A 23320-nucleotide genomic window follows, 5' to 3' on the forward strand; every position below is an offset into this window, starting at 1 on the left:
ATGTTAACTGATGAGTGAGCAGACACATGCTATTATATGGGCACATTTCCTAATAATGATGGCGCAACCAGGCCACACTTCCACTTCTTGAGATTCCAGTTCCCTTTTCTGTGGAAGTTCCAGTAACTGCTGTCAACAACATTGAAGTGTCATCTTAGGTCATTGAGTGAACTGTTTCTCAACTAGTGGTCCATGACATGATCACGGGTGGTCCATGTTTGTCTCATCTTGGCTATAGTGGAGTCTCATGTCTCATGTCATTTTCTGGCTCAAACCTTGCCCTGTACATATTGTTCAAGTATGCCAGCATGAAAATGCTACTGTCATAGAGATGCGTAGTTACAAAAGGTCAAATACATTTTGCTTTTACTGTAAGCCTTGGGAATTGTGCCTGACAACTCATGTGTTTCATACATGTGCCTCTTGACTAGCCTGGCGTAGCTAGACTATATCACTGAGTGGATATGAGTCTGGTGCTTCCATGAGGACGTTTTTTTTCCCAAGGGGCAGGATCAAAACAATGGCTCTCGACGCAATTGGTTAGACCTACAACCAACTACCAATTACAGTCTCCCATATTCGAATACTGGGCCATGATTGGTTACACACGTCTTCTGGAGCAGGAAATGGATTCTCTATGGAGCGGTGCCAGACCCAAATCGCAGAGTGCAATTTATTTTTGCACTCGCAGATTCGTCTGGTCCCAGGCTACCTCTTGACAGAGTCTGTGGACATGGCAATGAGCTGATCCTCTTTTGTGGTTAAGCTTGAAGTACTTTTGGAATTGAAGCATAAGCGTCCTCAAAGGACCACTGATGATGATGATAATGTCTTTAATTCCTCAAATACAAAGTTACTAAGTTTCTCAAAAAATTAAAAAAATAAAAGAAACTTAAAAGAAAATCTTCACTTTCCTACAATACTGAATGCATGATTAGGGACCACATGCAATACCTCCACGGACCACCAGTGGTCCACGGACCACCAGTTGAAAACCCCTGAACTAGGGGTTTTCAGGGGTGCTGAATCCATTCCAACCATTATGTTTGAGTAAAAATGTCTCCCTGGCCATATACTATTGGTATATTGGTTATTGTTAAGCTGCTCATGAAGGCCAGGTCCATTCGGCAAGATAGTGCCCACCCACTCGAGCCAGAGTACAGGCTGTTGCCATCTGGCCGTCGTCTGGGTGCCCCTGGTGTCAAAAATAACAGATACAAGCACTCCTTTGTCCCTGCCTCAATTCGTGCAATCAACGCTGCCAGTAACAGGTAAAGGATATGTTACTGATGATGACGATGTTGAAACAAGAACTTTATGCCGGCACTTTATATCCTATCACTTTTTTCTGAATGTAGCCTTTTATTTTTATCTCTTGCACTAGATGCGCCCAGACTTCTGTTTTATGCTATGGTGTTTCATGTCTGTTGTTGTCCTGTACTGTCTGTATGTTTTAAACCACTACTCTTGCTGTAAACCTAATTGCCCTTTTGGGACATTAATAAAGACCTTGAACCTTGTAATGTACAGCACAGTTTATAATCAATAGTAGGGATTGGGGTGTTGTTGAATTGATTCTATTCTGAAAAATAAATTAAGAAAATATTGCTAAACACTTGATAAGAATGTACACCTACTGTGCACATGCTCAGTGGGATACACTGTCTGCATGTGGGGACTTAAGGAGCCTTAACTTTGATTGGCTCTCCAGGATTTTCCACGAGGATTTGGGTTTGCATTAATTGAGAGATGATTCTAGACACCTATAAGAACACATTGGTGAAGAAAGCTATTGGTAGTAATTTTTTTCACAGATGGTCCAAACATCTTGCTAAAATTCCCTATTACAATTAAGAAAAGATTCAGGTTGCAGTTAGGGTTAGGATTAGACACTTAGACACAGGTTTGGGGGTTACGGTTAGGAGTTATGCCTGATTTCTACTTAGTTGTGCACCGAAAATAGCAGATCTATGTACAAGCTGTGAGCTTGAAGATCGCCTTGTAGATAATGGTTTAGGGTTAAAAATAGCAAAAAAACGTTCATAGAATCGGCTTCCTAAAAGTTGATGTTCTCCCAAGTATAGTAATACAAGAGTGTGTGTGTGTGTGTGTGTGTGTGTGTGTGTGTGTGTTCAGGATGGCAGGCTACAGGCTGGGGACCAGCTGGTGTCCATCAACAAGGAGTCTCTGATTGGACTGACGTACGAGGAGGCCCGCAACGTCCTGACACGCACCACACTCAGGTAGGACAACAGCTAGACAGACAGACAGACAGACAGACAGACAGACAGACATCAGGGGTCTTCAACGTTTTTCAGCCCAAGGACCCCCTAGCTGAGAGACAGATGTAGCAGGGACCCCCCCCCCCACTACATATTCTATAAAACTGTGTTGCAGATTCATTTTTTTCATATATAGTTGGACTCATGTTAATGTGTTTTTTCAGATAGTTAACATTTTAAACCCTCAATATTTAGTCAACCATTGGCTCTGTTCCTGGTCTGCTCTTTTTCCCCTCCACATCAACTCTTCGAAAATAGCCGATCTACAAGCTCACAACGCCTCGCAGCGCGAGGCATTGTGAGCTTGTAGATCGGCTATTTTCGGCTAATGTTCACCATTACACAAAGGTTTGGTGGACCCCTGTAGTAGCTCTAAGGACCCTCTAGGGGCCTCTTCAACAGGGGGTCCCCCTGTTGAAGACCCCTGGTGTTGGTGTTACACTAAGTGTGTGCGTGTGTGCGTGCGTGCGTGCGTGCGTGCGCGCGCGCGTGCGTGTCGCATCGTCCCCCAGACCAGACCCAACGGTGGAGATTGCCTTCATCAGACGGACGTCTTCTTCCGGTTCCAGCGGTGGACCCCAGAGCCCCAGCTCTCTGCAGGGGCCTCCTACTGCCGTGCGGGGGGCCCAGACCAGCACCATGGGCTCCGGTAAGACACACAGCCTCACCCTGGTGGTCCCCCAAATCCCATCCGGTCCAAACCGCAGACCCGGTCTGCAGTCAGCCTCAGCCAGAGAGACGGACAGAGAACTACGGTAGTCTAGTTCAGGGGTTCTCAATCCCATCTGAATTATTATTATATTTTTATGCCTTTATTGATGGTTGAACAGTAGACTGACAGGAAATTGGGAGAGAGATGGGGGGGGGGGGGATGACACGTAACAAAGGTCGTCGGGAACGGGACTCGAACCCGCGACGCGCCGTCAGGCTGGATTACCAGCCTAGGTGCCCAGACGGCTACGCCAGCCGCCCGGGCCTGAAAACATTTTTCCAGGGACCCTCAGAAGAGAAGATTTATGTTTTTAAAAAAATATCATAATATAATTCCAAACATTTTCAATATTTTTCAAACATTTAAAAAGAAATAGCAGATGTACAAGCTGTGAGCTTGTAGATCTGTTACTTTAGAATAGCCCTAGGGGTCCCGGACCCCCTGTTGAAGACCCCTGCATTAGATGGTGGGCCAGAACCTAATCAAGGGGCTAATTTAGGACCGGGAACATGTGACAAACCACCTTAATAATATACAATACCTATATTGTTATAAAAGTTAATAAATAGATGTGTGTGTGTGGTGTAACTGCTGGTAGAAATGTGTGTGTAATCAAGTATTACACTGTCTCTGTCGGGTGGAAACCTCGTATGTCAAATTCAAAAGTAGCCAAAGTAGCAGATCTACAAGCTTGCGGATCTGCTACTTTTGATGCTTTTGTGTGACGCTGTAGTGTGATCAAGTAGGGCGTTAATTTACGAGAAAACACAAAAAGTTAGGATATGGAGATGAGAGGTTTCTGCCCGACAGCGACGATACGTGTAGATAGAAGGCACTGTGCCTTAGCAAGGTTATTATAGTTAAAGACAACTAATGAAATAACGAAAACTAATAAATTAAAAAATCATTTTAGTTGACTGAACTAAATAAAAGCTAGAATTAAAAGAAAACGATAGCTAACAGAAAATGTATTGTGTTTACAAAACTAACTTAAACAAACTGAAATTATAGACAAAATGCCCTTTGTTTTCGTTTTTCTCGTTGACTGTCCAACAGTAACTGAATATATATTTTTAAATGGTATCTTTTGTTGAGTTTTTATTACACAATACTTACTCTGACCTTTTTTAAATCCTGCACCTGACAAATAACACAAAGTATGAAAAAAAACTAAAACTAACACTAAAACTAATAAAAACTATTCTAAAATTGAACTAATAAAAACGAAACTAAAACGAAACTAATAAAAACAAGCAAACCCGCTCTAAAAACGTATTAAAACGAATTGGATTAGAAAACAAATTGTCAACAAAAAATAAACTATAATGAAAAGTCCAAAACTATTATAACCTTTGCACTTAGAAAGTATTTACCTCATCTAATTAAAAAGAATGTTTTATCTGGACTGGACACTCCCTTTCACCCAAGAGCGCTTTCATTGTTCAAGGTCTATTCTTAGAAAGGTGAATCACAGTTTTGGTTAGTTTTTTTTAAACGTCAGAAACGTTTTTCATCCTAAAGTCTTAACTCATTCAGTGCCAATGAAATAAATAAATAAAAAGATGCGACGCATTGTGAGCTTGTAGATCGGCTATTTTCAAATGGCCGAAATGTATATAGGGCTGAAGTGGTTAATGTATGTTTTGTAATAATAATCAAAGTATAACTAGTAACTAAAGTTGTCAAATAATTGTAGTGGAGTAAAAGTACAATAGTTGCCTCTGAGATGTAGTGGAGTAGAAGTAAAAGTACTGAAAATGGGAAATACTGCAGTAAAGTAAAAATTCCTCAAAAGTGTACTAATAAGTACAGTACTTGAGTAAATGTACAGTTACTTATTTACACCACTGGGAGCAACTACACCTTTTGTTTTGAAGAGAGAAGAGAGGAGAGGGAAAGAGACAAACAAAGGGATAGAGAGGCAGATAGATGCCAGATGGGGCCCGGTGCGCTCGCCTTGTGGCGGAAGGAAAAGAGGCCAGCAGGAGGTCTGGCCTCTGATTGGCCCAGGAGGTGTGAGCGTGTGGCGAAACGCGGCCCCGCTGACGTTATATCTGTCTTTCTGTGATGTCATCGACCTGACCCTCTAGCCAGGGACAACACCGGGCAGACTGTGGGGCCCGCTTCACAATGCACTGGAAAACAAACTATATAGGCTCTATGCACAGCAGCCATATTGGAAATTGCTGGTTCACTTCATACATTTAACTTCCTTGCTCTTTAGAGCCGCATACTTTCCTTTGAAGTCAAAAGGCAGAGCAGGTGTCAAACACAGAACCAAAACGGCCTGGAGATGCCGGCCAAACTCAAACTTTTGGGCGGTCTGAAGCCTATTTTTTAAGATCTTGGGGGTGCCGGACAACCAAGAACAGGCTTAGGTTAAAATAGCATTGAACCAAAGGGAGTGTAAAATGAAACCAAATGGACCCTTACGGGTCCATTTGGTTTCATTTTATGCTCTCAAGAGTTAAATTATTGTTAAACATCTGCATTACTTAATTAAAGAAATACAGCATGGAATTGTGGACAACATCTTATTCAGCGACAACAAAATATTCAAAGTTTTGGGTCTGAGAGGCTAAATCTTGGCTAAACCAAGAACATGTCCATAGTTTAGCCACTGCGCCCTCCGGTGGACAGCTTTGTAGACAGAGTGACATACTGTACGTGCACACAGGCACACAATTACTAAATCGTCAAATGAATAAAATGCATTTATTCATGCATTTGCTCTCTCTCTCTCTCTCTCTCTCTCTGTCTCTCTCTCTCTCTCTCTCTCTCTCTCTCTCCCCCCCCCTCCCCCTCCCCCTCCCCCTCCCCCTCCCCCTCTATCTCTCTCCCTCCCCCTCTATCTCTCTGGTTGTCTGGGTCTCTCTCTCCCTCTCTCTCTCCACCCCCCTGTCTCCAGTCTCTCCATCCTGTGGTGTGCCAGTAGACAGTCAGTCCCCAGACAGGAAGTGTTCCATCACAACCAGCAGTCGCCTCAAACTGGAGCGACTGGAGCAGGTCTGTCTGTCTGTCTGTCTGTCTGTCTGTCTGTCTGTCTGTCTGTCTGTCTGTCTGTCTGTCTGTCACTGTCTGTCTTCTGTGGTTAGAAAAATCTAATGGATCAATAATCTATTAGTGTGACCCTGAGAGGATCAATAGTTGATATCCCATCCAGTGCACTCAGTCATGTCACACGTGTGTGTGTGTGTGTGTGTGTGTGTGTGTGTGTGTGTGTGTGTGTGTGTGTGTGTGTGTGTGTGTGTGTGTGTGTGTGTGTGTGTGTGTGTGTGTGTGTGTGTGTGTGTGTGTGTGTGTGTGTGTGTGTGTGTGTGTGTGTGTGTGTGTGCGCGAACGTACGTGTTTGTCAATGTTTCATTTTCAGAGAAGTGATTTTAACATACAGGCTCACACGTGATATGTGTCCTGTGTGTGTGTGTGTTGCAGGCTCTGGACATCCTTGGCTTAAAGCCCACAGAGTGCCAGTGGCGGGCACTGTGCTGTGGACTCCATACGGACCCAGCAGGGACGGTGGACTACGCAGGTAAGAACCTCCTCCATCCACCCATCCATCCCTGATGACCTCTGTGACCTTTGTAACCTCTCCCCTCGCACCCTGTAAACAAATGTCACCTGACGTTAACTCTTATTTGTATCCGCTCACTGAGCAATGCATGACTGGGTTTGATTCTCTCATATTGTCACTGTCGGGTGGAAGTAAAAATAGCCTATTTTTGCTACTTTTGTGTGACACTGTAGTTAAGTATGATGAAGTAATAGGGCATTAAAGGGATAGTTCACCCAATTCTTTTTTTATTTTTTCTATCGATTAGTCACTCCATGGAGACTTGTATTCATGGATATTTTGTAGTTTTTGTCTCATTCCAAAGCCAATAATTTGATGACCAGCGGACTGGTAGGCAGCGGTTTCGGTAGAAGACACAAAGGAGAGTCTTTGTGTCTTCCTACCGGAACCGCCACCTTTCATCAAATTATTGGCTTAGGAATGTGACATGAATGAAACAAAAAATCCATGAATTCAAGTCTCCCTGGGGTAACAAATCGATAGGAAAAACGTCATTTTGGGGGTGAACTATCCCTTTTAATTTACGAAAAAAAACCATAAAAAGTTGTAATATGGAGACAACGATATCCATCTTCTCTATTAGATGGCGTTTCAAACACCAGTGGGCAAGTCAAAATCTCAAGGCACACCTGTATTCATACCGGACAATTAGCCAGTCTAGTTGCATGCTGGTGTTGCACATCGAAAATAGCTACAGCATTGGTTCTCAAAATGGGGTCCGGGGACCCCCAGGGGTCCTTGGCGGGGTACCAGACGGTCCCCAGCTAAATAATTTAATATAGCGTCACAATCATTTTAACCACTTTAACCATTATTGTGTACTTAAGCTATTTTTGAAAAATCGTGAAAAGCCAACATTTGGAACTCAAATCTTTGCTTCTGGGGGTCCCTGGAACAAAATATTTTGAGATGGGGGTCCGTGGCCAAATACATACAATACAAATTTGGGGGTCCTTGACATAAAAAAGGTTGAGAACCACTGATCTACAGTACAAGCTGTTCACCTGTGCCATCAAGTCTTTGAAAAGTTATTTTTTGGACTTTAGACAAATGGTGATCTCCAAAATGTATATAACAAAATGTATTGCTCATGGAAATAATGCAGTATTATACCAGAGGTACTTTTCTTTGATATGATACTAGTCGAATAGTTGAAAAAAAAATAAAAAAGTTTTAATGCCATAGTAATGGCCCATCTTACTATTATTATTATCCTCCTTACTTTATTTTTTATTAAAAGGGGGTCAAAAGTATGCCCAATAAAAGCCTATTATTGGGCAATGGGGATCCTTGGAGACGCTGCTGTGGTGCTGTGCTGCTGTGCCAGAAGCGCTTCCCTTAAAACGCCATAAAAATAAGGGCAGGAGGATAATAATAATAGTAATATAGTAGTAGGATGGCATTAAAACAATGACCCCCCTAAAAAAAGAAAGAAAATGTTTTATTTTTACTTTTTTATTTTTTTAAATGTAAATTTCGACTAGTCCCACTGGGTCAAATTAGTCGACCTGTAAAAATCTCTAGTCGTGTGTGTGTGTGTGTGTGTGTGTGTGTGTGTGTGTGTGTGTGTGTGTGTGTGTGTGTGTGTGGTCGTGTGCAGACTTTGAGAGTCTGACCAGAGAGCTGTTTGGGCTTCAGTGGGAGGAGGAGTCGGAGGTCAGCCAGGGGTCAAGGTTCGCTTCTGATGAGCTTCTCAATCTGCTGGAGTCTCCCACCAACCTGCAGGTATATCCACTACACAACAATACAAGCACTACATCACATCACTGCTTCTCAAACAGTGCGTTGGGACACATTTGTTGGTCGCGGACCCATTTTTTGGGGGGGGGGGGTCGCGAGTAAATCGTTTTGTAGACGGCTCTTTTCACTAGTTTGAGTCCCTCCCGGGGAAACCTCACATTCCTCATTTAGGTCTCGAGCTAAAAAGCACTGCATGACATTACATTCACACCTTCATTTCAAGTACATTTACTCGCCAGTCACTTTCACTTAATTAATTAATTAATTACAATTTCAGGTACTTTTACTTTGCTTGAGTATGTCCATTTCTTGATACTTTTTAACCCCCCCCCCCCGACATCTAAGAGGCTTCTAACGCCACTGCATGTATTATAACTTTAGCCTTAACCCACAACTAACCCTAACCCTTTAGTTACTACAGTAGTTACTAGTTACATTACAAATGTAAACGCATCACACGATAAGAGAAAACACAGTATTGTAAAAAAAAAAAAAAGAGAGAAGAAAATTCTGGATTTGTGTAAGAGAAATAATAACATTTTTTGTCTGGAATTTTTTTTTTAAAGCCCTATATGTGCCGGTCCATAGCCTGAGGTCCTCTGATTCAGGTCCACTGGTTGTTCCAAGGCCTATATGTTGGTGACTAACAGTACGTTTTAACAGCGGGCGACTCTCGGGCAATCACCGGGCGACATCGTCCAAAAGATAAAGAAAATCCATCTTTCATCGCCCCCCCGCCCACTTCGCCCTATCGCCAGTAGTTGCCGGCTCTCATAGACATATAATGCACTTCCGGAAAATACTATCCTGATCGCCCGCTGTTAAAACGCACCGTAAGGGTGACCAGTCCTTGGCCATTAAGGCCCCTAGACTATGGAATGGCCTGCCAGAGGACCTCAGATTAGCTCGCTCACTAACCAGTTTTAATTTAAATCTCTTTTAAAAAACTATTTTTTTACAGAAAAGCCTTTTTTATCCCCCCTAAGCCAGCATGTTAGTGCAGCTACTTCAAATTTCTTGTATTTCTTGTACCTCTTAAAGGTCAGAATTGTTCGTAACTATGTTCTTCTAATGATGAATCTCATATCCTCGTAGCTTGAAAGGGTGTGCCAGTTTTGTGCCAATTTGTGCCAATTTAGCACAGGTAGCCGCCACTCCAATGCCCATAAAAGGCTTTCCCTCTTCCCACTTGGTGCATCACTTCCTCGAGGTCCTCGCCGATACGCACGCCGAGTTTGATGCTTGTTGGTCCCATACAGACGGACAGACGGACAGAGATTTTTCACATCGTAGGATTGGTGAGAAAGTATTTACTTATGTATGTATGTGTGCGTGCGTGTGAATATGTGAAGCCATCTCTGTTAGACTCTGATGACGTGGAGGAGATGGAGAGACTGAAAACAGACCACATCGAGGCCCTGAGAGAGATCAAGAAACTACAGGTACACAATACGTTTTCTATGGGTTACTTTTGCGGCCATGGTCTCCAGTCCCTGAATCGCTAGCCACGCATTCAGGGTCTGGTGACACTGTCAGAGGCGGGGTTTTCTCAAGGTGAAAATCTAGCCGGCCCAATGGGGATGGGGATGACCCAGTGTGAACCAATCGCCAAAGAGTCCCATTTTGGCCACGTCCCCATCTCAGAAAACAGTGGTGGAAACTGTAACTAAGTACATTTACTTAAGTACTGTACTTAAGTACAATTTTATTTATTTATTTTAATGAAATATTTCCAATTTCCAATACTTTTACTTCTAGTCCACTACGACTGGATCTCGGATCCAAATATTGTACTTTTTCTCCACTACATTTATTTGAAACTTTAGTTACTAGTTACTTTGTAGATTTAGATTATTACAAAAGTTAACAGTGATATAACCCTATGAAAATAGGAGATCTACAAGCTCACAATGCGACACATTGTGAGCTTGTAGATCTGCTATTTTCAAAAGATTTCCATACATTTTATACATTTGAAAACTTGTGAAATGGGACATTCTGCATAATGACTTTCTACTTTTGGTACTTTAAGTACATTTTGATACCAATACTTTTGTACTTTTACTCAAGTAAATTTAGAATTCCGGACTTTTACTTAACAGAGTATTTCTACATTGCAGTATTGATACTTTTACTTAAGTAAAACATTTGAGCACTTTTTCTACCACTGTCAGAAAATGGCCTCACTGAGAGGGCTTTCAGACTGAATAATGGATTGAAACGAAATGAAAATTCAGGCTGAGCGTCAGGCTATTACTTCTGTAGAGCAGCGTGTTAACGACTAGAATGGACTGAACGGACTGTGATCAGTCTGCCTTCCCTGCATGGCCTATTTCTTACCTAAGATGTCGTTTACAAACAAGCTGCCAGAGAAGGGCATCGATTGTCTGCATACTGTACCTTTTCCCCTGTCTTACATGTAGAGCTCTGCTTCCTCATAGGACCCCCAAATTGACTTGTAATTTGGCTGTGGAACCCCATCTGAAAAGATTTTGTGCCAGGGACCCCCATATATTCCAAAATGTGTTTTTCTTTTTTTAAATAACATGGCAGTAACATAATAGAATTTGGAAAGAAAAATAAACTGGTAGTATAGGAAAATACAAAGGAGAACATGAATTTGTCAATCGATTAATCAGTGTGTGTGTGTGTGTGTGTGTGTGTGTGTGTGTGTGTGTGTGTGTGTGTGTGTGTGTGTGTGTGTGTGTGTGTGTGTGTGTGTGTGTGTGTGTGTGTGTGTGTGTGTGTGTGTGTGTGTGTGTGTGTGTGTGTGTGTGTGTGTGTGTCAGGACCAGCTGGTTGAGTCTCAGAAACGTCACCATCACCTGGAGGAAGAACTGACCAAGATCAAAATGGTCAGTGACAACACACACACACAGAATAGTATTTGGCAGATATGTGCAGAATGTTATTTTGTCATTTAACATACCTTTGGTGTGTGTGTGTAGTTCTGCCTTTCATAATATTGCAATTGCTCTTTGGTGATCATTCACTAGGGAGAGCTCTGGGTACATCCACGCAGTGCGTACACTACACACGCACACGTGCGAGCACACGCACACACACCCACACACACACACACACACACACACACACGTGTGTGTCTGTCTGTCGGTCTGTCTGTCACTATTATTTCACCACTTTCACCCTGGAGTTTGGCATTATATCTCCAAAATAAAAACATTCAGAAAGTTTAAAAACATTTTGGGAAAAAATCTAAATGTTCAAAAATAGCATAAATCTCACATGTTGCAATGCGTACATTTTAAAGACATTTCAAAATTTCACCAAAAAAAAAAAGTAGCTCACAATGTCACATGTTGTGACCTGCTACTTTCGGTATTCGTCATCATACAGCGAAGGCCGTGGGTGGGTTGGGTTGGGTGCACAACAGCAGTTTGAAACAGATCTAGAAACTCCCTAAATTCTCCTGTGGGGTGAGCCCACACAATGCGCCATAAGAACACTCTTTAACAGAGTGCCTGGAAAGCTTTCAGTCCTGAAATAGTTCCCTCTGTTTTTGTGATTCATTGTCCAATAGATCCAATGGACTGTAAAGTTGAACCACAAAACTATTTATTTCTCTCCATCTGTGTGTGTCTGTCTGTCTGTCTGTCTGTCTGTCTGCCTGTCTGTATGTCTCTCTCTCTCTCTCTCTCTCTCTCTCTCTCTCTCTCTCTCTCTCGCTCAGAATCTTCAATTCTAAATGTCAGAATCGAACTTGAGATGTAAAACGACAATAAAGTATCAGGTTTAGTTCTTATATTCTTTAACTCACCACTACTAGTTAGATCAGGTCAGCTGATGGTGTAATGTCTGTCTTTCATATGATCGTGACAGTAACGATACAAGATCAATGCCTTGCTTCTTCTGTCATGTCAAGTCCAAATGAAAATAAATGGAACACGTATTGTGTGTTTGTGTGCATTGGCAATACATGCCCAAACACACACACACACACACACACACACAAACACACAAACGGCCTGAATACAGATTTGTGTTTTAAATTATTTTTCAAAAATATTCAGAATTATATTATTATTTATAGCAGATCTACAAGTTTACAATGTGTCACAGGCGCTGGTTTAAGTTACTGGGGGACCTAAACCGGCATTCTGTCTAATGGCCAGCAGGGGGGGGTAACTCCACTGATTGCAGAAAGGACTCAGCCTTATTGTCACCTCCCAGGTTTACAGGTGTAACACAGTGGGGGAAATTATTTTTTCTAACAAACTCCCATCATTTACAGTTTTAAAGAAAGGTAAGGAGATTAGAGATATGACAAAAGAATAAGGAAAACGGGTCAGATATTGGAGGCCACAGTTTGAAAAAATTAAAATGTAAATGGAGTGCAAATAAGTCTGTCTGTCTGTCTGCCTGCCTGTCTGTCTGTCTGTCTGGGTGATGTCACGTCTGTTCTTTCTTTCTGTTTTCATTCTTCCTTTCCCTCTCTCTCTCCCTCCATCCATCCCTGGCTCTCTCTCTCTCTCTCTCTCTCTCTCTCTGAACTCACACACCCCGTTTCTTCTCAGAATTACAGGTTAGCAGAACCTTCACACAATGGCCTGTAGACCTGCTGAGAGCAACAACATGAACAGATGGCCTTCGCTCACATACTGTACACTGCACACGCACACGCACACGCACGCGCACACACGCACGCGCACACACACACACACACACACACACACACACACACACACACACACACACACACACACACACACACACACACACACACACACACACACACACACACACACACACACACACACACACACACACACACACACTCACACACACACACACACACACACACACACACTCACACACACACACACACACACACACACACACACACACACACACACACACACACACACACACACACACACACACACACACACACTGTGTGTACCATACTAGAGAGGGCCAAATGTTCCCCACAAGTATAATTTGAGAAATAGACGTGATTCCTCCTAAGAGAAATTGCCAGTGTTGGGTACAATATATATATATATATATATATATATATATATATATATATATATATATATATATATATATATATATATATATATATATATATATATATATATATATACACAAAATAGCCAATCTACAAGCTCACAACGCGCTGAAGCGGAAGTGCAACACGTTGTGAGCTTGTAGATCAGCTATTTCCGGCTTCAGGGTTAGGGTTATAAGGGGAAAAAAGGAAAAAAATGCCATTCATCAAAGGCATAGACGAGTTTGTGCAGAGTAGCTCCCATCCAGTGGTGGAAAAAGTAATCGTATTTTTTATTATAGAAATACTATTTAATACTATTTAGTAATATTTGTATTGTTACAAGTGAAAGTCCTGAATACAAAAATTACTTGAGTAAAAGTTCAAAAATATTGGTATGACAATGCACTTAAAGTACCAAAAGTAGAAAGTAGTCATTATGCAGAATGTCCCATTTCACATAATCATGTCATATATTTTGTGGGAGAGTAGGCTGCCGCAGCGCAGTGATTCTGAACACAAACACATGTGACAGAGGGGTCGAAGTTGAACGGAACCTGCACTATATGGTAGAAATAGGTCAACAATACGAATGACACAATTTTTTTTATTCATGTATTTTTAATGAGCGGCCCCCACCAAATCACGGAACTACTTAATATTCATCAGAACCGGACCAGAACCGGACCAGAACTCTGACCACAGGCAATCAATTGATACCTTTGCAACCACTACATTCATGGCAAGTATTTCCTACAGTCCAAAAATCCGAACTAACCCTTTAAAGTACCAAAACTATAAAGTACTCATAAAATGCAGAATGTCCCAGTTCACAAGTTTTCAAATGTATACAAATCTTTTGAAAAATAGACGATCTACAAGCTCACAATGCGTCGCATCGCAACACATTGTGAGCTTGTATTGGCAGCTCGCAGCTCGTATTGGCAGATCGCCAATAAACGTTAAAAAGCACTGGCTGTACCCTGTTTTAAAAACCTCTGCCACTCAATGTGTTAAGTACATTACTTGAGTAAATGTACTTAGTTACTTTACACCACTGCTCCCATCAGTAACTTTATTGTGGCAGTCTTTAAAGGTGTGTGGATGTGTGTGACCTCCTTGATCCCCGAAAAAAAAACACCATTCATGAAATCACCCTCCTAAAATGTTCATGTCCTCACAAGTATAGTAATACAAACATGTGTGTGTGTGTGTGTGTGTGTTTTGTCCACTGTGTGATGTGTGTTATTTAAACATTTCACACAGAGTGACCTACATCCCCTCTCACATCACGTGTGTGTGTGTGTGTGTGTGTGTGTGTGTGTGTGTGTGTGTGTGTGTGTGTGTGTGTGTGTGTGTGTGTGTGTGTGTGTGTGTGTGTGTGTGTGTGTGTGTGTGTGTGTGTGTGTGTGTGTGTGTGTGTGTGTGTGTGTGTGTGTGTGTGTGTGTGTGTGTGTGTGTGTGTGTCACAAATGGCACCACAGTTCCGTCAGTGCACGTAACTTATCACCCAACTAGGGATTGGTTTTTCAGGGGAGACCGCGAGGCTTCAGTTGGGCCTTGTTCCCCGCTGGAGTTATTTCCTGTATTTTAAAACCATTCTCATGGATGATCTCTGGACATGCCTATCTGACAACTTTGACAAACCTATCTATGAGTGTACAAAATCTCTGTGTGTGGGTGTGTGTGTCACATTATGTCGAGAACCGTTCCATTGAATTACTTTAAATGCCCCTTCACATGCGCAGTAGTGTCCTTTTATTTATGTGTCTATGTCACGAAACATTGGTCGAAACCCTTTTCGCTCGTTCATGTAGTGGGCCCCAGCTGACAGTACCTGAGTCGGCCACCATGGGTTAGCCGCTTATTTCATTCCCCCCGGGGGCTTGATGCAGACAGACAGATACAGAGATCTACATATGTCAGAGTAAAAGGGACATGGACGGACAGACAGACAGACTGACTGACAGATACAGAGATCTCCATATGGGCATAAAAGGGACACAGACAGACAGACGGATGGGTACACCACCAGGTTCTGACCACGTGTACAACAGGTATTGCATAAGCGGAGGAACCGCTGCCTGTCATCAAATTATTGGCTTAGGAATGCGACAAAAACAAAAAAATATCCATGAATTCAAGTCTCCATGGAGTGACTAATCGATAGAAAAATTGTCATTTTGGGGGTGAACTATCCCTTTAAAGCAGCTTCATGTTCTCTCAGGTTAATTCACAAAGAATGTATGAGGAAATGAATTTAATACTGCGAGTGAGTACCAAGTACTTGAGCAAATGCACTTAGTTACTTTATACCACTGTTTCCTGGTGGAGGAGAGGCGGGGGGGCTGCTGCCACCCAATCTCAGTCCCCCGCGGCATCATGGGATTCGTAGTATCTATGTCAGGGTTCATGTTGCCACTGTGTCAATAGAACAGTGGTTAGTTCCCCAGGTGAGCTCTTCTAATGGCAGCAGGGTGTAACTTTTACAAGCTCTGGGTCTTATGTAATGTCCACACTAACACACCGTTTCCCAAGCAATATGTCGTCACCCATTCACGGACCCATTTTCATCAGCCGTAGGTAAAAATAAAAAGTATGTTTCCTTCAAAAGATTTTCAAAAACAAAACTCAGATTTAATGGGGGGAAAATAGAAATGGTGAAAATAGCTTACATCTGCCGTTTAAAAATATATAAATGAATAGGGCTTAAGTGGCAGTGGTGGTAAAAGTACTCAAATCTTGTACTTAAGTAAAAGTATCAATACTGCAATGGAGAAATACTCTGTTACAAGTAAAAGTCCGGAATTCAAAACCTACTTGAGTAAAAGTACAAAAGTATTGGCATCAAAATGTACTTAAAGTACCAAAAGTAAAAGTACTCATTTTGCAGAATATCCCATTTCAAGTTTTCAAACGTATACAAATCTTTTGAAAATAACAGGCAACAAGCTCACAATGCGTCGTGATGCGACGCATTGTGAGCTTGTAGATCGGCTGTTTTCAAATGGCCGAAATGTATATAGGGCTGAAGTGGGTAATGTATGTTTCGTAATAACAATCAAAATCTGCAAAGTAACTAAAAACTAAAGTTTTCAAATAATTGTAGTGGAGTACAAGTACAATAATTGCCTCTGAGATGTAGTGGAGTAGAAGTAAACGTACTGAAAATTGGAAATACTCCAGTAATGTAAAAATACCTCAAAACAGTACTTAAGTACAGTACTTAACACATTCACTGCCAGGGGCTTTCTAATGTATGGCAGGCAGCTTCTGGCAGCATTTTTAAGCATTCTGACTAATTGTTCAAGAACCACAGAATATGTATCTCCAGTATGATCGATCCCCTGATGGTTGCTAATCACAGAGGAAATCACTGTGCTTCCGTGAAAAAAAAAATGTCATAGTGACATCCCGTTCTCTTGTTATAACCAGTTGAAAATAGCATGTTTCGCCAAAAATGCATAGTAAAAAAGTACACAGGAGCCGAGATACAGGATTTTAAAGTCATAAGTTAACCAGGAAGTGAAGGGAGCAGTAAATCTTCGGATCACGTTATCTTGGGTTCTGGACGTTTTTCCCCCCAAATCACGGACATATCCGTGAATGGCGTTGAACGGGTGGATTTAAAATCACGGATATGTCCGTCAATGAATAACACCTGCCAGTGAATGTGTTAAGTACATGTTCTTAGTTACTTTACAAGTGGTTAATTCATAATGTATTTTTTTGTAAGTTTGGGTCCTGGGGAAGACATTAAATGTATGATGTGGTTCTGGAGCTGAAAGGTTTAGGAAGCTGTGTCAATGGAACAGTGTATGTTTCCTCAGGTGAGCTCTTCTAATAGAGGCAGGTTGTAACTCCTACCAGCCTTTCCTCTGATGTCATTTACACTAACAGACATCTTGACACCTGGGCCTTAACCCTTAACACTGACCCGGGATCAGCCGGCACGCTACTTTGAGGGCTAATAGTGAAGTGTTACCTCAGATGATCCCAGACATGCAGCTTAATGTTAGCAGGAGTTATGTGAGAGAGAGTGTGTGTGTGTGTGTGTGTGTGTGTGTGTGTGTGTGTGTGTGTGTGTGTGTGTGTGTGTGTGTGTGTGTGTGTGTGTGTGTGTGTGTGTGTGTGTGTGTGTGTGTGTGTGTGTGTGTGTGTGTGTGTGTGTGTGTGTGTGTGTGTGTGTGTGTGTGTGTGTGTGTTTTTCTCTTGTCTTTCTGTGTCTCTACACAGTACAGTATATACCTGTCTCTGAGCGATATGACTTCAAATCAATATCACTGTTATTTTAAACGTTTGCCTCGATTATGATTTACAAAAAATATTTAAAAAATACTGTATATATTGTGTAATAATTGCACATTTTTGTACAACGAAGTATAATACTGGCTTAAGTGGGTAATCGGACTAAGTCAATTATTGATACAAATCTATTTGAGTTGTTTCATGTCGATTCGTTGACATAAGCAATTGAAAAATATATAAAAAGAAAACTCAATTAGGCTATTCGATTAGCCCATGACCCAAGATTAAGTGGGTTATTGGTTCTAAATATCGTTATCGATATTATCAATTAAATTGCTAGACCTAGTCTCAGCTCTTTCTCACTCTCTCGCTCTCCTCTATTGATCTCCCTGTCTCTCTGTCTTCTTACTCAGTTAAGGGCTGCTCACACCAACCACGATAACTATAATGATAACGATAAACATGTCATTTAAAAATCGTTCTAACTGAAGTGGATGGCAGAGTCCACACCCCAACTGTAATGACAACAATAGTGTGTGGATCACGTTCAGAGCGACTTTATGAACGATAGAAACACTGACGGCCAATCAAAATCCATCAGAAGGACATCTGGGATGCAACGGGTCTCACTCACCCAAGTTTTGTTATTAGCGGAGATGAGGAGACGGTTATAAAGAATAAAGCTACCTGGTAATTTAGCTGCCATTACCTCATCAGGTACAACTACCTCGCCTCCTTGTAATTAATCTGTCAGACTGTCTTTCAGCACCACTGTCACAGAGGCGGATCTCTCTCTCTCTCTCTTTCTCTCGCTGTCTGTTTCTATCGCTCTCTGTTTCTATCGCTCTCTGTTTCTCTCTCTCTCTCTCTCTCTCTCTCTCTCTCTCTCTCTCTTTCTCTCGCTGTCTGTTTCTCTCGCTGTCTGTCTCTCTCTCTCTCTCTCTCTCTCTCTCTCTCTCTCTCTCTCGGAATCTGTGCATTTAATCCCCTGAATAATGCAGTATAATCAGCAGTGGCGCTCAAACATTTGAAAATATATTGTGCCAGTGACTTTTTTTTTCTCACAATTTGTCACAATTTTTCTAAATGTTTAGAAAATAGTGGATATAATGAGGTGGTCTCTGTATCTGACACTTGCTCTCTGCGACAGGGCGGACACTCATTACTGAAATGTTTATCTGGAGAGTGGACAGTAAATATACCACTCTGTTATCTTTTTTATTAACTCACACCGTACGAAAGCTGAGAGTGAGACAGTGTAGGAGAGAGAGTAGGAAAGCTGAGAGGGAGACAGCGTAGGAGAGACAGACGGCGTAGGAGAGACATTAGGAAAGCTGAGAGGGAGCCAGCGTAGGAGAGACATTAGGAAAGCTGAGAGGGAGACAGCGTAGGAGAGACATTAGGAAAGCTGAGAGGGAGCCAGTGTAGGAGAGACATTAGGAAAGCTGAGAGGGAGACAGCGTAGGAGAGACATTAGGAAAGCTGAGAGGGAGCCAGTGTAGGAGAGACATTAGGAAAGCTGAGAGGGAGACAGAGTAGGAGAGACATTAGGAAAGCTTGAGAGGGAGACAGTGTAGGAGAGACATTAGGAAAGCTGAGAGGGAGACAGCGTAGGAGAGACATTAGGAAAGCTGAGAGGGAGATAGCGTAGGACAGATAGCCAATAGGAAAGCTGAGAGACAGACAGCGTAGGAAAGACAGACAGAAAGCTTAGAGGGAGACAGGCAGACGGCATAGGAGAGACGGTAATAAGGCTGAGAGGGAGACAGTGTAGGAGAGAGACATTAGGAAAGCTGAGAGGGAGACAGCGTAGGAGAGACATTAGGAAAGCTGAGAGGCAGACAGAGTAGGAGAGACATTAGGAAAGATGAGAGGCAGACAGCGTAGGAGAGACATTAGGAAAGCTGAGAGGGAGACAGTGTAGGAGAGACATTAGGAAAGCTGAGAGGCAGACAGCGTAGGAGAGACATTAGGAAAGCTGAGAGGGAGACAGTGTAGGAGAGACATTAGGAAAGCTGAGAGGCAGACAGCGTAGGAGAGACATTAGGAAAGCTGAGAGGCAGACATCGTAGGAGAGACATTAGGAAAGCTGAGAGGGAGACAGCGTAGGAGAGACATTAGGAAAGCTGAGAGGGAGACAGAGTAGGAGAGACATTAGGAAAGCTGAGAGGGAGACAGCGTAGGAGAGACATTAGGAAAGCTAAGAGGCAGACAGCGTAGGAGAGATAGCCAATAGGAAAGCTGAGAGACAGACAGCGTAGGAGAGACAGACAGAAAGCTTAGAGGGAGACAGGCAGACGGCATAGGAGAGACGGTAATAAGGCTGAGAGGGAGACAGTGTAGGAGAGAGACATTAGGAAAGCTGAGAGGGAGACAGCGTAGGAGAGACATTAGGAAAGTTGAGAGGGAGACAGCGTAGGAGAGACAGACAGTAGGACAGCAGTGGTACATTACTCGTGGTTTTCATAGTGCAGTACAGTCTCTCTAAACACTGAAGACAGCAGGTTTGCCAGCCTGCTCTCATTCTTCCACTAATTGTGTGTTACATAAGCGAATATGAAAAGAGAACAGCTGCAGTTGTCTTGGTGAGAGGCATTGTATTATTTTTTAATGTCAGCAGTAACGTCATGAGTCATGACATTCACCTATTCATTCTACTTTACCTAACACTAAAGGAGAGAATCAAGGGGTTTATTTGCAGTGGTGGAAAGTAACTAAGCACATAATAACAACAAAGTACTGTACTTAAGTACAATGTTGAGGTATCTTTATTATTATTTATTTTGATTTTGATTATCATTACAAAACATACATTAACCACTTCAACCCCATATACTGCATGCTTTGGCTGTTTGAAAATAGCCGATCTACAAGCTCACAACGTGTCACATCGTGGCACACGTTTTGGCCTATAACTCAATAAAAACCTAAATGTCCATAGATTCTGGAGTCATACATGCCTCAGCTATAATCAGCTGTCAGTCTACACACCAATCACAGCTCATTCAACAAGGTGGCCCATTTAAATAGACTCTCTCACTGGATCTCTGCTCTTCAATTGCTGCCACATTCTGCTGCTGCTGGCAAAGCTTTCCTCCACCACCCCAGACTCCACTTTATATCTTGCATGACTCAAAAGTGACTGAAATTCATGTGTGCATGGCTCTAAAGTAAAATGTAATTCAGTGTTTGCACGGCTCTAAAGTTAACTGAATTCAATGTTCTATGGCTTTAATGTTAAACTGAATTTCAAGTTTGTATGACTCAACTTCATCTGATTAAATGTCTTGCCATGGGCCGGCTCATGTATACCTATAGTATGTTTTTTTTTACATAGCATTCCCTGATTTTGCTTAGCATGCTGCTTAGCAAAATGTAGGGAACATCTTGAGAGCGGAGCAATTAGCGCCAAGTAGAACTGTATTCCATGTGTTGCAATAATTAAATGGGTAAAATGTTCCCGATTGAATTGAATTCAATCTGACCAGAAGCAGAGATAGAGCAAGAGCAGGGATAAAAAAATACATCAAAAACAGCCATGTACAGTATTGCCTCTACACCCAGCTCAGAGTATTTGAATTCCCGGGAGTCATACACTATCAAGTCCTTGTTGAAGAGAAGTTATTACAGTGAATGCTGGTGAGCTGCTCATTTGGAATGAGTCAGATGTCACTGAAAACTCAAGGAGGAGTATGGCCTTGAGAAACGTGTGTGTGTGTGTGTGTGTGTGTGTGTGTGTGTGTGTGTGTGTGTGTGTGTGTGTGTGTGTGTGTGTGTGTGTGTGTGTGTGTGTGTGTGTGTGTGTGTGTGTGTGTGTGTGTGTGTGTGTGTGTGTGTGTGTGTGTGTGTGTGTGTGTGTGTGTGTGTGTGTGTGTGTGTGTGTGTGTGTGTGTGTGTGTGTGTGTGTGTGTGTGTGTGTGTGCGCGTAATTTTTGAATAGCCAAAGTATAAAATATGGATAAAGTGGTTACACAGATGCGTTCCCGGTTTGAATGGCTTAATGTGCTCTATGTTGGAGGAAGCTTGCACAAAATAATTTTGCCCACTCCTTTTATATAAACACATTAACCGTCACACATTTGAATATCAGAATCTATTTTATTGTGATCACACCATTACAGGTGTACTGTAACAGAGTGGGTGATTTTATTTAATTTTTTACGTGAGATCGTAATTTTGCAGCTACAGAAAATGTACTGTAGCTGTATAGCCTATATAAGTATACGGTTGTGGGATCTAGCTGTGAATGTAAACTTTAAAACCAGTGTTTCTCAAAGAGGGGTCCTTGAGTGGGTTCCAGGGGATCCCCAGCTAAACGATTGAAAGTTAGGAACCAAATGGACCCGTACAGGTCTGTAACTCTGAGAGTCTACAAACGGAACCCTTACGGGTCCATTTGGTTCCATTTGTGCACTCTCAGGGTTATATGGGGGTCTGTGGCCTTTAATGCCTACCAAACTGGTGGTCCTGGTTGGAAGGAATTCGAAACGTTTGAGAACTTTGAGCATTGAATTCACAGTATCGATAGCGTCTGTCTATCCTGCTCACAACCATTGGTAGAAAGTAAGTGCATTTACTCAAGTACTGTACTTAAAGGGATAGTTCACCCCAGAATAACTTTTTTCCTATCGATTAGTCACCCCATGGAGACTTGAATTCATGGATATTTTTTTGTTTTTGTCGCATTCCTAAGACAATAATTTGATGACCGGCAGTGGTTCCGGTAGGAGACACAAAGAGTCTCCTTTGTGTCTCCTAACGGAACCGCTGCCTACCGGTCCGCTTGTCATCAAATTATTGTCTTAGGAGTTAGGAATGAGACAAAAACAAAAAAAAATCCATGAATTCAAGTCTCCATGGGGTGGCTAATCGATAGAAATATATATCTTTTTGGGGTGAACTATCCCTTTAAGTACAGTTAATGAGGTACTTTTACTTTACTTGAGTGTGTCCATTTATCAGTGTCGTGCTCCTACTACACCGCTACATCTCAGAAGCAAATATTGTATGCTTTACTACTACAATTTTGAAAACTTTAGTTAGATTGCAGATTTAGATTAGGACAAAACATACATTGCTACTCACTTAAAGCTGCACTAGTGATGTGCGGGTCAGGTTTTTTCATGACCCGCCCCGCCCCAACCCGCCACGGAACCCAACCCGCCTCAACCCGCCCCGCGAACCCATATATAAATCTATGGCTCAACCCGCCCCGCGACCCGCGGTGGGAATATATATATATGTCACAGGGTGAATGGAGATCCAGGGTGATTGAAGACAGAGCGCTCGTTTTTAGGCACGGGGCTCCTTCGGGGCGAGGCGGGGCTTTTCGAGACAGGGTTTATTAGCGAGGCTCGCGAGGAGGAGGAGGAGGACGGCGCTGCGAGGCGGGGGGTTATTACGCGAGGCTCGCGAGGAAGAGGAGCCTCCTCCTCCTCCTCCTCCTCGCGTTTTAAACCGTCCCGTCCTCTCCTTCTCTCCTTCTCCTCCTCCTCCGAGGAGGAGAAGGAGAGCGCGGAGAGGCGGGGCTTTGATGCGCCGACGGAGACCTGTCTTTTGTTGTTCCCCCCCACATAGCAACCAGGAAGCTAAGCTAGGGGAACCATAATATCTATGAGGGGAACGCTGAACACGCGTTCACACGCACGGCGCGCCGACTTAGTGGAGCTTGAGGCCGAGGAAGCGCGCCCTCGCGCCTCCAGGCGCGAGTGCCCGCGGTGACCGGCCGACGCTCCACTAGTCGACTCAGCGCCGTT

General features: G+C 42.6%; 1 protein-coding gene across 1 annotated transcript in view; it reads left to right on the plus strand.

Moving 5' to 3' along the window:
• The window catches only part of stxbp4 (syntaxin binding protein 4), a gene marked incomplete at its 5' end in the record, with an annotated part of 100352 nt that overhangs the window by 30321 nt on the left and 46711 nt on the right, over positions 1–23320 (plus strand). The window contains 7 exons of the mRNA XM_080455566.1: positions 2137–2243; positions 2795–2931; positions 5903–6000; positions 6427–6523; positions 8166–8290; positions 9658–9747; positions 11095–11160. Of these exons, the coding sequence (XP_080311692.1) occupies positions 2137–2243; positions 2795–2931; positions 5903–6000; positions 6427–6523; positions 8166–8290; positions 9658–9747; positions 11095–11160 (720 nt within the window). The remainder of the gene's footprint in view (positions 1–2136; positions 2244–2794; positions 2932–5902; positions 6001–6426; positions 6524–8165; positions 8291–9657; positions 9748–11094; positions 11161–23320) is intronic.

This window comes from Gymnoscopelus braueri (assembly GCF_963280865.1).
Source record: "Gymnoscopelus braueri genome assembly, chromosome: 17".
Lineage (NCBI taxonomy): Eukaryota > Metazoa > Chordata > Actinopteri > Myctophiformes > Myctophidae > Gymnoscopelus > Gymnoscopelus braueri.